Genomic DNA, 12,547 nt, shown 5'->3' with positions numbered 1-12,547 from the left:
ATCTGCTCTTACTTTCATTATTAAAAAGGGAAGAAAAAAAAAAAGGAAAAAAAAAGAAAAGAAAAAACAGAAAGCAGAATTCATGACCTCTCACAATATTGAGTGATTGCGGAGGGGAGCAGGTGAGCCAAGAAAAAGGGTGGGGATGGGTGCAGTCATACTGATGTTAGCTTTTAAAAGGCGTTTTTCACTTCTCGCCCAAATCAAGGACATCCTCGCCAGCTCACGTCCCAAGACATGGAGGCAGGCGGCAGACCTCGGCCTTCCCTCCCCTGCCCTGGTGGATGGTGGTGCATGCACCGGAGCAAATACAGAGGACACCATCAGCACACTCCTTATATAGAGCCAGAAAAGGGGGAGGGGAAGCCTTCAAGAGGTAGAAACCAAAACACTTCACAAGGAAAAGAAAAGACAAAAAAAACAGAGCAACTGCAATAATTAGGATTAGCATAATCAATATATTGTTTTGTAACCGTCAGGCTGTGTAGATACTGCAAACCACTGTTTGAATGCTATGGAAGAGACAGCTTCTAGCTGTACAACAGACAGGGAAGAAAGAGCCACACACTCAACAAGCCTGTGTTCCTCATTGAAGATCACCAACATGGGCAACGAGGAGCAAACAGGAAACAGATCTGCAATAGACAAAACAGACAAAAATATCTTTACGAGTTTGTGATCTACAACTATTGTTTTTTTGAGGCACGAGGCACGAGTCTGTAATTGCTCTCTCTCTCCCTCTCCAATTGCAATCAGACCTCTGATGGTCTTCTAGAGGGTTGTTTATCTGAGGCACAAGCAGGTCGCGGTGGGGATTGGTAGGGAGGTGATACACACACTCCGTGAAAAGAAGCTGTTCAACAAGCCCAGGACAGCCATGAGGAACACACCTGTTGAGCTGTGGCGCAGTCTGCCCCATTGCCCATACTTACTTACTCACACACACAAACAACACAAAACCCTAATGATGTTCATTTCATGCAGCATTACCTAATGGTAAAAAGCAAAAAAACAAAAACAAAAACAAAACAAAACACAAAAAACAAACAAACAAAAAACCCCCCAGAAATGGCCTCACTGGTGTAACACACCCATGTCTTCATCATAATGCTTTTATAGTGTACAGTACGAGTTGAGCAGCAGAGGGGCAGGTCAAGTGGTTGTTGTGCGGTGGATTATGGGTTAAGGTCAAAATCCAGAGGTTTTCTTCTACACTTATGAGGCTTTGGCTGGTTGTCTTCAGTCGCCCTCGTCTTCAGACTCCTCTTCCTCAGCTGTCTCCAGCCACGTCAGCCACTGGTTCACCTGCAGGATAGACAAGCCAAACCGCTTCACATCAACTGAAACACTCATTGCCTTCACATTAGATTTGGAGTTCAGTCCATCTATCAGATCAGAAGTTCTGTTGTCTCTGGAAGTAGTGAGTTATCCCAGCTGTAAGCCGATTAATTGATTAATAGTAGGGGTGGGCAAACTTTAGGGGTGGGCATTAACTCACTTTCTGTGATTAATCGCGATTAATTGCATAGCGCGCGGAACCCAAATATGAATTCAAAAGCCGCTTCAAAAGCGCCAAAATATTTGAAAATGTCAGATTACCAAATCACTGATTACACCGTAATTATCATACATCACAGACGACCACAGAAATAGATGGAATCTTTGCTGTTTATTTTTTAAACAGACTATCTACATTGACATTTTCTAAGATGAAGTAGACCAATCATAATCATAATTTGCATATGTAGGCTACTGTAACCTGTGTAATAGGCCTATATCTATCTTTCAAAATAGAAATGGGCCTATTTGCCAATCTAGGCCTACATATCACACTGAGTTATAAAGCATGCCCATAACTAATGAAACAAATTATTGTAGAGTAGAGGGATTTTTTGTGCATACAATTAGGCCTACTAGGCTTTTTAAGATTAGATTATCACCATCATTGCATACAATTATTAAACTATAGGCTTCCCTCTCTGTCAAGAGCGTGGAGTAGCCTAGAACTCTACCGTCCACTCTCAGTCCTCATCTGTCGCTATTATTTTGGTGTTTCAGCGACTAGAAACTAACGTTGGCAATAACGTTGGCATCACAAAACAATAACATAAACACTGACAACTTGAGGTTGCTGATGTCGGGTGAACTTTTTGGCACGGCGAAATCATACTATGTTGGTGCCGATATGAATGCTGAATGTAACTTTGTGAGGCGCTGAAGTTAAACGCAATTAGACTTTGGCTAAAGATGCATTCTTTTACCGCTGATTTTTCATCTGTGCCTCTTCTGCTAGCCTACCATGCAGTGTTGGGAAAGTTCATTTTGTACGTGAACTAGTTGAAGTTCAAGTTCACAGCATGAACTAGTTCGTTCATAGTTCATATTTTTTTCAATATGAACTAGTTCATTCATAGTTCACAAAATAAATGAACTAGTTCATTTCAGTTCACCCACACTGCTGGCTGGTTGCTGGCCGCTCTGATTTTAAGAAGAGCTATTCCTGCTGTTTGCTTGGTCCCGCCTCTTTGCACGAGACAAAAGACAGCCGGAGAGAATGGTGTCTGACGCTGTCAGAGAGAATGGATAAGACATAATATTAGACTCTCTGACACTGTTTAGTCGCGGTTTCTGCAGGAATATTAATAAAATCTGGTAACTACTGAATGAAGAACTAATGAACCTGACCTGCTGGCCAGATGGTGCAAAGACAACAACCTCCTGCTGAATGTCAACAAGACCAAGGAGATTGTCGTCAACTTTCAGAGGGTCCAAAAACAACTGCCACCACTGACCATCGACGGTGATGCTGTGGAGAGAGTGAGCAGCACCAAGTTCCTTGGAGTGCACATCAGCGACGACCTCTCTTGGACCACCAACACTACATCACTGGCGAAGAAGGCCCATCAGCGTCTCTACTTCTTGCGCAAACTAAAGAAGGCAAGTGCTACACCCTCCATCATGACAACATTCTACAGAGGAACCATAGAGAGCGTCGTGTCCAGCTGCATCACAGTGTGGGGAGGAAGCTGCACGGAGAAAAACAGGAAGACACTCCAGCGTGTTGTGAACACAGCGAAGAAGATCATTGGAGTACCACTCCCCTCCCTGCAGGACATTTACACCGCACGCCTCACCCGGAAAGCACTGATGATCATCAAAGACACAAGCCACCCTGCACACAAACTGTTCAGCCTCCTGCCCTCTGGAAAGAGGTACAGGCGCCTCCGTTCCCGTACCACCAGGCTTGCAAGCAGCACGATGCATCAAGCAATCAAGATACTGAACACTCAACCCACTCTCCCTTCACTGTCAGCCTCTAGCCAGCCAGGCCACTGACAACGCTCCCCCCCCCCCTCATCCCCACCACCATATCTGCGACTGAACATTCCACCTGCACTACTACATCTGTGACTGAACTTTCAACCTGCACTAACTCAAAACATAAACATGCACACACACACACACACACACACACACACACACACACACACACACACACACACAAGCACACCGCACTTTCTGCACTAAACCCAAACATACACACACTGACACACAACTCATACTCACACACACACACACACACACACACACACACAGGTACACAGACACACACACAGACGCACACCGCACTTTCTACCTGCACTAAACACACACACACACACGCACACAAAACACATACAAACACACACACACACACACACACACACACACACACACACACACACACACACACATACTGCTGCTGGTATATTTAATAAACCTTTTTTTTAATTATTTATTTTCTTCAAATGCTACTATTACTATGTCAGAACGCTATAAAGGACTTTTAGAAAAAGCACAACAAAATACCTCCTCTTAATGTTTGTTCTCTACAAGTCTTCTGTTGTCCAGTCTTGCACTTTAAATGTCTGTATGAGCAATGTCTACGTCCATACTGTCTTATGTCCATGTATGAGTACTGTCTATGTCTATACTGTCTATGTCCTTACCTAGATTAGTCTATGTCTGCATGGGAGAGCAAGAAACGCAATTTCAAATTCTTTGTATGACCAGTGCATGTAAAGAAATTGACAATAAACTTGACTTGACTTGACTTGAACGTGTCGTTCATGGGCTCCAGAATGAACGCGTTCATAGTTCATTCATCATATTGTAAATAGAGTACGTTCAGTTCACGTTCGCTCAAAATATGAACTCGTTCATGAACTTTTGTACATTGAACGCATTCGAGTACATCACTGCTACCATGCATGCGCAACGCCAGATGAAGGTAGAAACCAAAACGTTTCCTGAGGAATTAATATCTCGGTCTGCTTCTTGATCAAGGCTTTAGTTTTCAGCTATGCACACTGTCAGTCCGCGTGTCGTTATTGACAGCTGATACATTTTTTTCATAACCTTGCGAGTTGCCAAGGCGCACATGCTGTTAGCAGGGATTAAAGTTAAAAAAAATCCTGAGCCTGAACTTTTCGGTGTGTCCACGCGACCCTATACGATACACCAGGGGTGCCCAACCTTTTTTTAACCGAGATCTACTTTTGAAGTTGATGGTCTGCCGTGATCTACCAAGTCAAATTTAAGGATGTCGGTGTGAAAATTTAAGATCACCATTTATTAATCACCATTATTATGAACAAAATGTTTTTAGTAGGCTTCTATGGCCGTATCTTTTCAGTGTATTTTTAAAGTGTGTTGAATAGCCTATTACAAAGCAATTGCAGCACTGATAGTATGCAGAGATAATTTCAGTCATACACAAGTCATAAACAACTGAAACAACTTCAAAATGATAAACATTTGGTATATAAAATGCATATGTAGGCACAAAGGCCCTATTTCTAAAATATGATGAAGCATCATGCCTTTTTAAGTGGTACAACTTAAAAAGGGCTCAGAAATTCACCATTTGTTATGGGTAAATAGTAGGCTAGTTAAGTTCACTTTACTATGAGAGAGAGAGAGAGAGAGAGAGAGAGAGAGAGAGAGAGAGAGAGAGATCTCATTGGATTGGTTAACACCCCTGTTAAGAATGACTTCTTCTATGAAGGTTTTTTTTTCCAGCTCTCTGGGACAGTAGCACAGCAAAGGCTTTCTATTGTGAGTTTGTCCAATCGTTTTGTCGACAACTGGAGCAAGAAACAGCACAAATTGAAGTGAATTCCATACATGTCAGCAACTAACATTTCCCTTACACGCCGCACGCGATGTAAACGCAGTTAGCGATGATGCATGCGACTAGCGATTTGGACGAAGATTCTCGCACATCGCCGCGTCATAACGCATCGTTGCGCACATGTTCTGTTACTGATCCCATGTTACATGTGTGCACACATGAATCAACTGCAATACCTTGACGGTCACTTCCTAATGCTTTCCCCTCATTCTGTGTTACCGTGGGACTAATTATCTAACCAATACAGTACCAGCAGCGTGCTACATAGCCTACATTTGAAAGACAATATTTTCCCCGTCACATTACATGTCTCGCGATCGACTGCCACTCCCCTCGAGATCGACTGGTAGCTCGCGATCGACTGGTTGGGCACCCCTGCCTTACACGGTGAAACGAGAATTTCATTGCTTTTTAAGCTTAGTATTTACACTTAGGTTTATCTTATTTATCTTATTCTGATGTGGGTGCCATGTCAGGGTCAAAATGATGAATGACTTGAATGACTTTTGCAACTCGAATAGGGCCTACCAAGGAGACCAAAAGGGTGTCAATAGCGCTAATCATTATTACATAATTACATACTTATTATGCATAATATTGTAGTTACATGGGCTATTTCATCACAAAAGCATGAGAAAAGTATGTGTAGAAGAATATGACCCACAAAGATTGAAATACCATGGCATGTTAGATACATAACAGAGGTAAAAGCATAAGCTTTGCTTACTTAGGCCTAAGTGTTTAATCCTGCCGCTGCCTTAAAAGAAAAGAAAATGCAAATGCCTGGACATGGCTGAAAAGTAATGCAAAATACCTTTAGTTTTAACGAATTACAAATGCAAATCAACTTAATTCATTAATGTCATTTTGGTGGCTACTATGGACTAGATGTTGTCTGTGTCTGTAGATAGATGGGTTCTAGGTTTCTCGGCTGTAGGCCTACAGTCAGTCTGAATAGAGCCTTGGATAGAGCTAGCTCTAGGTCAGAATTTGTGGTGCCTGCCTTGTAAATATGGTTACTCTCCTGTTGGGTTATTCTCAGAAAAAAGACTGCCTTGCTTCATCATCAAGCTCAAGTTGTTCTGTCCATCACCACAGAGCTGTGTTATTGTTAGCCTTCAATCAATGACTAGAATTCCACTGAAAACTAAAGCCCATTAACAGATTGTTAAAAGCCATCAACAAGCCATTATGTGACATATTTAACGATCTCACAATCATCATGAAAACGGCACCTTGAGATGTGAATGTAGACTAAAAACGTGCCAATGACAGGAATTAAACACCCAACAACCAAACCTGTATGATACTGCAGCTAGTGGGATGAAACTTGCTGCTGTCTGCATGCAGACTGCCATCTTGCTAGGCGCTATTTGAGTCACTTTTAAGTTGAACACAGCGCCAATGTCAATACTTTTGCATTGTTTTTTCCATCGGAGATAATATCAGTTAATATGTAGGTGGTGTTTATAAGTAACCCGACTCCTCTTAGCTAAAATATTAGCATAAAAGTTTGGTAGTTAGCGCGCTAACAAAACTCAGCATGAGTGTGGCATCTGCAACATGCTGAAGTGAAACTAAGCTTTTTTGTTAAATTCTAACGAATAACAAATTATTCTCTTACTGTTGGTGTTCTCACAAGTAGTTGTAGATTGAAGCACATCTTCCTACAACCTCTTCCAACAACCCCAGAAAGTAATCTGGTGATTGATTCATGAATCACGGTAATAGATATCCAGCCATTATTTTGAATGGAACTACCGGTAGCATAATGCATGGGCAGTGGTTGACATTAGGGGATGAGACACAGAAACGGTCCGCTCGCCCGCTCCACACTCCGGGAGATGCTGTGACAGCTCTGTGTTAAGTTCTAAGTTGGGTTCAGAAATTATGAAAACACAGAGGGATCGAACGTCTGTGGAAAAAACAGATCCTTGTGTGTTGTTGACAGCTAATTATTAGCACTGAGCGAAGCTCCATCAACACTGTATGCTTATCGACATTCTGAAGGCTATGTCCAAACACACAATGTCCAGTTTCATTTATGTTTTTGACGACAATGGCATCACCAATCCATAGCATGCAGTTTAGTTATCTTTACACATATTTCTGCTCATAGAGCAGTAAACGGTGCAAGGTGCCTTGCCATGTAGAGCGAGTTGTTGACACTGCTCTGTGACCGGGCATGAGAGCGGCGAGTCGGCGGCTGCTAGACCGGCTGTGGTGGTCCGACTCGAGAGAGATACTGAAGTAGCACGCTTTCCTAAGACCCGCCCCCTTCTTCTTCTGATTGGTTAACAATGTTAGTTTTAGTGCGCTCCTTTGCTACCATTGGCTGACAGGAGGGATTTCGGTTGTCTTTTTATTTATTTATTTACCGTCGTATTTTTAAAAAAAAATTTAGCCCACGGTCAATCGCTGCAAGCCGGAAATCCGTCCGGGGGCCGGAGAACTTTAATCCCTGTGTTAGAGAGCTACGCAATGAGGGCTGTAGAAATTTGTACCAAAAATGTCCATTCAGAAGTTTTGCCTACTAGACCCTAATGTCTTTTTCTCTGTCAGCTGTCACTGGTGGTCTCCAACTGCTGCGTGCGAAGGGCAGGGCTTTAAGAGCGCTGACGCTTTCAAAATAAAAGTAAACGAACAACGCGGCGGTCATAAAAGGCTAAAATAATAATAATAATTTTTTAAAAATCCAATGCGTTACGCGTAAACAAAATTGTCGGGCGATACTGACCTCAATAGTTAACGCACCGTTAACGCGTTAACGTTGCCCAGCCCTAATTAATAGTGCAAATTTTAACAACCTCACTGACTGTTGATTTAAACATACAATAATTGGGGGTGAAGGGTGAAGTTTTATTTATTCATTTTTCATTTGTTACCTGGAACAATGCTTTTCCTTTTCCTGGGAATTCCTGGGTGATGTCTTCTTTCCATGCTAGGAAGGCTTCTTCTTCGATGATCTCCATGTCGTAAAAGTTCACAAAGTAGCGCAGCAGCATGCCTGGAAGAGAGAAGAAATGGAGAGTAGAGCACTTATTAATTCTGAAGGAAATTAAGGTGTCTGTGTATTTTTTGTAGTTATGTAAGCGGACAAAGAATGAATACACATTAAAGATGTGTATCATTTAAATGTCTCCGACTGAGGATACAGGTCTCTCAGTACAAATAAAATGTCTCTGACTGAGGACAACAATCTTAGTACAAACTGCAAGTTACTACTCAAGGTATAAGGTTGTATCCATCGCACTATGGTTTTTATTTTGTTTCGTTTGTTAGGGACAGATACATAGCATGTAGGTTGAATAACAGCCAAACAGCAAGCATCATAGCATTGGATCAACAGATATTTGTACTCCTCCTATGACCACTACATTCCATTTCTCCTGGTTAGCAGTGTTTGACTGTAACAAAGCATTTATCATCTGTAGTCCAATGTAATGCTCAGGTCAGGTATTATGGAATTACAGAGGTCCCAACCTACCTTTGGGGAAGGAGTAGGCATCGCAATGATAATGTACTGCAGTGCACTGTCATGAATTATGGTAAGTCCCAAAATGTATATAAAAAAAAGGCAATCCGCACACTTCAGGGGCCTCATTTATAAAGCGTTCTTAGGCACATATCTGTGTGTAAAGCATGAGTGCGATCATTCCTGAGCAAAGTGTGGGATTAATGAACATGTACTTGAACATAGAAATGTGCCAAAATCTACGCACACCTCAGACCATGCGTGCGAGTGGAAGAAACATGAAATTGCAAATATTGACCGTGCAAGCCACAGTTTGCTTTGAATGGCAATGGAGTAGTGTGCTATTTGACAGTGTTTATTTCCATGTGCAGGGCTGGACTGGTAATCTGGCATACAGGGCATTTTCCCGGTGGGCTGGCAGTCCCCAGGGGCCGACACTGTTGTTGTTGTGGTTGTTCTCCTGGGGATTGGTTCACGAGATATAAGATATAGTATGAAAGTGGCCTGTGCGTGCGTGTTCAGGCCTATCTATGCCAAAAATGCCCAGGCCAGTACTGTCCATTCGTCTATTTTGAAACACTGTCCTCCCCCTGTCGAAAGCACCTCCATTTCTGCCGCAGAAACGTTTCTATCTCCGCACTTCCCGCTAGCGCTTCGAGTAGCGCGTGTGTCCATGTGTGTTCATCAAGCAGGGTGGCGCCTTCGAATTAACAAGGCATTTGAATATATTTTAATGCTATATATGGTTACTTGGAGGCGTTTCGGGATGGAAATTATCCCGAATGCGCGCTTGCACAGTGATTTGGAAGGTGTGGGATTTATCATGCAGGGGTGTGTGTAGGAGCAGCCAACACACGATTGATAAATCCCGATTTTTCTATACTTGCGAACATTCTACATTTCACTTGTAGGACACAATTTAGAAGGCATTCTACGAACAAATGATAAATGAGGCCCCAGGTCTTTTTTTGTGCACAAAAAAAGACCTGAAGTGTGCGGATTGCCTCCTTTTTATACAGAAATTTCTACTGAATCCTGCACCTTCTAAACATGATGAGCGGTGGCCTATCACAACAAGTCCCAACCTACCTTTGGGGAAGGAGTAGGCGTTGCAGTGCACCTGCAGGGCATAGAGGGCGCTGACCTGCAGGTGTGTGTGCTCGTGCAGGAACTTCTGCATGACGGGCTTGAAGGCCAGTAGCAGCTGCTTCTCCTGCTCCATTTGCTCCTTAGACGGGGACGCCAGCTGCTCCTGATCCTCACACTCCAACACACCCAACTCCGCACAGATGTACTGCAGGAAACTGACCAATCAGGAGAGAGATGGAGACATCTTAGTACAGTATGGAATATATTACAGTTAAGTACAGAATCAGCCATGCCCAGCTCCGCAGAGATGTATTGCAGGAAAATAATGCAGAGATGTATATTAGATTATATTAGGTGGATGTATATTACACTGTATATATGCCCAGCCCTGTACTATAAAGCATAAGGGGAGAGATGTGTACATAGAGGTAGAACATAGTACTTGAGTGGACACGGCAATTCGCGTCAGCACTGAGAAACAGCATGCACCCTCCCTCCCATCTTGAGTAGGTTGTGTAGGCACCTTCATTCAAGGCAAATCAATGGAGAACACGCCCACCTCTGTCAAAAATGGACTAAAACTGTGTGAATATGAAGTAACACATTAATCAAAAGACGAGAATTGAAATGTCAGGCCAAATAATATTATGTACTGAAATCATACAAGTCGATAAAATACATTTAAAAATCAAATTTTATTAATTATATAGATATTTAGCAACACACTTCAACTATTGTCCTTGTATAGTGTGTTGATGAACATTTCCACATTATTAAGTCACTTTTTCACAGAGGTGAGATATGTTATATGCAGAAAGTCAAAGAATGCGCGCACATCAGTGGCACAGGTGCTGGACCAAACGCAAGATAACTGAAAAGAAAATAAAAGGTCCGCAACACTGTTAAATGCTCCCAAATATTTAATACTCCCACAATTAATATAATTGTGCCATTCAATATTTGGGAGCATTTAACAGTGTTGCGGACCTTTATTTTCTTTTCAGATATGTTATATGCCCACAAAAAAATGTAGTGTATTGCACTTGGTCCTTCTATCCAAGTACCATTGCGAAATGCTCTGTGTACAGTCAAGACACCCGGGCGGTGAAACGCGGTTGCATTGCCACTCACCTGGTCATGAGGATGTTGATGAAGCCCTTGTCGGTGTGCAGTTTGGGGGAGATATTGTCCTTGATCCACTTGTAGATGGCCTGTGGGGACGGGTCAGCCTTGATCTGCTTGAGCAGCTCCTTCTCCAGCTTGAGCAGGGGGAAGAGGAAGCTCAGGCCCTTGCCCTCCAGGATCTCCAGCATGCGGTCCTTATTCTGGTCAATCTCTACGGACCACGAGGGAGGGGAGGGGAGGGGAAGGGAGGGAGAGGGAGTGGGAGAGAAGGGGCAAAGACAAAAAAATGTAAACCTCAATGGGAAAAGGCAGGTCCAAAGGCACTGACTTGTTTTCATGTCACATTTCGGAATTTATTACATTGGGTAAATAAATTAATTATTAATAATAAAAACACGAGCACAAACATTGTTCCACTCTACTGACTTAAAGTTCTACTGTGTCAGAAGGATCAGCCTCCCCAAAATCAAACAATAATAATTTTACATTTTTTTAAAATAAAATAATAATAATAAAAAAAAACCTGAACAGCCAGGAGCACATACATACCAGGGAGCATCTTCTGCATGTTGACCTTGCTCTGCTGGAAGAGGTCTATGAGCCAGTCGCGGTCCTTGAGCTTGGAGGCCTGCTGCAGGCAGAGCAGGAAGAAGGGGAAGTGGGTGCCGTTCTCCAGCGGGTGGGCCAGCTCTTCCACACTCACCAGCTCAGTCATCATCGCTCGCGCCGCAAACTGCGCCAAGTACGACTTCACCAGCGGGATGTCCACCTCGATCTTAGCACACTGGTCCAGTACATTCAGGAGAGCCTACAACGAGGCGGGAGAGTGAGAGAGGACAAGGGGCAGAGAAATGAGTTTAACTCATTAACAATTTAACTTTCATTTATGCTGTTTAATACACATAGATGCTAGTCGGTCTTGAAAGTTACTACCACAGTGGGTTTACATAGTGTCCAAACCTGCCATCCAACCTGTGCCTGCAGTTCACCTAGGAGCGCTGTCGAGCAAGCGCAGCCCATAATGCTGGCGCTATTCACACACAACTGTGCTCGCTGTCGGCTGAAACCTGACAATATTACTGTGGGTTCTGAGAAACCGATGTGAATTTAAATCAAATGTACACTAACCTGGGAGTTATATCCTTCTGATTTCTTACAGGTTTGGCATTTATGAGTCAGCCTCCGCTAGCATCTTGCTAACGAAATTGCTTTACAGCAGTCGTGATCACAGCAATGCAGCCGGTCGACCGATCCAAATGCAGTGTTTGAAGCCACTCGTGAAGTAATAATGACAATTAGGATGCATTTTACAAAGATCAAGCGAGTTTAAAAATTCAATATTAAGTGCTGTTTGAAAGGATAATTTGTTCTGCCTTTGGGAATATTAAAATGAAAACATGATACCAATTCTCTCCCAAGCAACGGCAGCATCTGTGGTTGAGCTCCATAGGACCCCATTCATTTTAACAGCCTCTGCGCTCCTCCGCGCTCCTTGGTTGGCGCCACTTAGTGGACAGTACCAGCCGGAAAGAATCGGGACTTTTGTCTCTCATAATACCCATAAACCCTCTGTTACTACACACAGATGTCCCTGTCCGAATGGTTAAAAAAAGGGGGTGTTATGGAGTGGCCACTGCACACACACGCATGCACATCCCTCTCTGGGGGGCTGGCCTGTAGAGCCC

General features: G+C 43.0%; 1 protein-coding gene across 1 annotated transcript in view; it reads right to left on the bottom strand.

Annotated features, from left to right (window-relative positions):
• Window positions 1-706: 706 nt before the first annotated feature.
• Window positions 707-12,547, bottom strand: part of eif4g2b (eukaryotic translation initiation factor 4, gamma 2b) — a 48,189-nt gene continuing 36,348 nt past the window's right edge. The window contains exons 17-21 of the mRNA XM_063196315.1: window positions 11,412-11,670; window positions 10,869-11,073; window positions 9,738-9,952; window positions 8,059-8,180; window positions 707-1,305 (exon numbers count right to left, since the gene is read on the bottom strand). Coding sequence (XP_063052385.1) covers window positions 1,240-1,305; window positions 8,059-8,180; window positions 9,738-9,952; window positions 10,869-11,073; window positions 11,412-11,670 — 867 coding nt within the window. The 3' untranslated portion in view covers window positions 707-1,239. The remainder of the gene's footprint in view (window positions 1,306-8,058; window positions 8,181-9,737; window positions 9,953-10,868; window positions 11,074-11,411; window positions 11,671-12,547) is intronic.

The sequence above is a fragment of the Engraulis encrasicolus genome, chromosome 4, assembly GCF_034702125.1.
Source record: "Engraulis encrasicolus isolate BLACKSEA-1 chromosome 4, IST_EnEncr_1.0, whole genome shotgun sequence".
Taxonomy (NCBI): domain Eukaryota; kingdom Metazoa; phylum Chordata; class Actinopteri; order Clupeiformes; family Engraulidae; genus Engraulis; species Engraulis encrasicolus.
The sequence above is the reverse complement of the archived record's forward strand: the minus strand, read 5'-3'. Positions and strand labels throughout refer to the sequence as shown.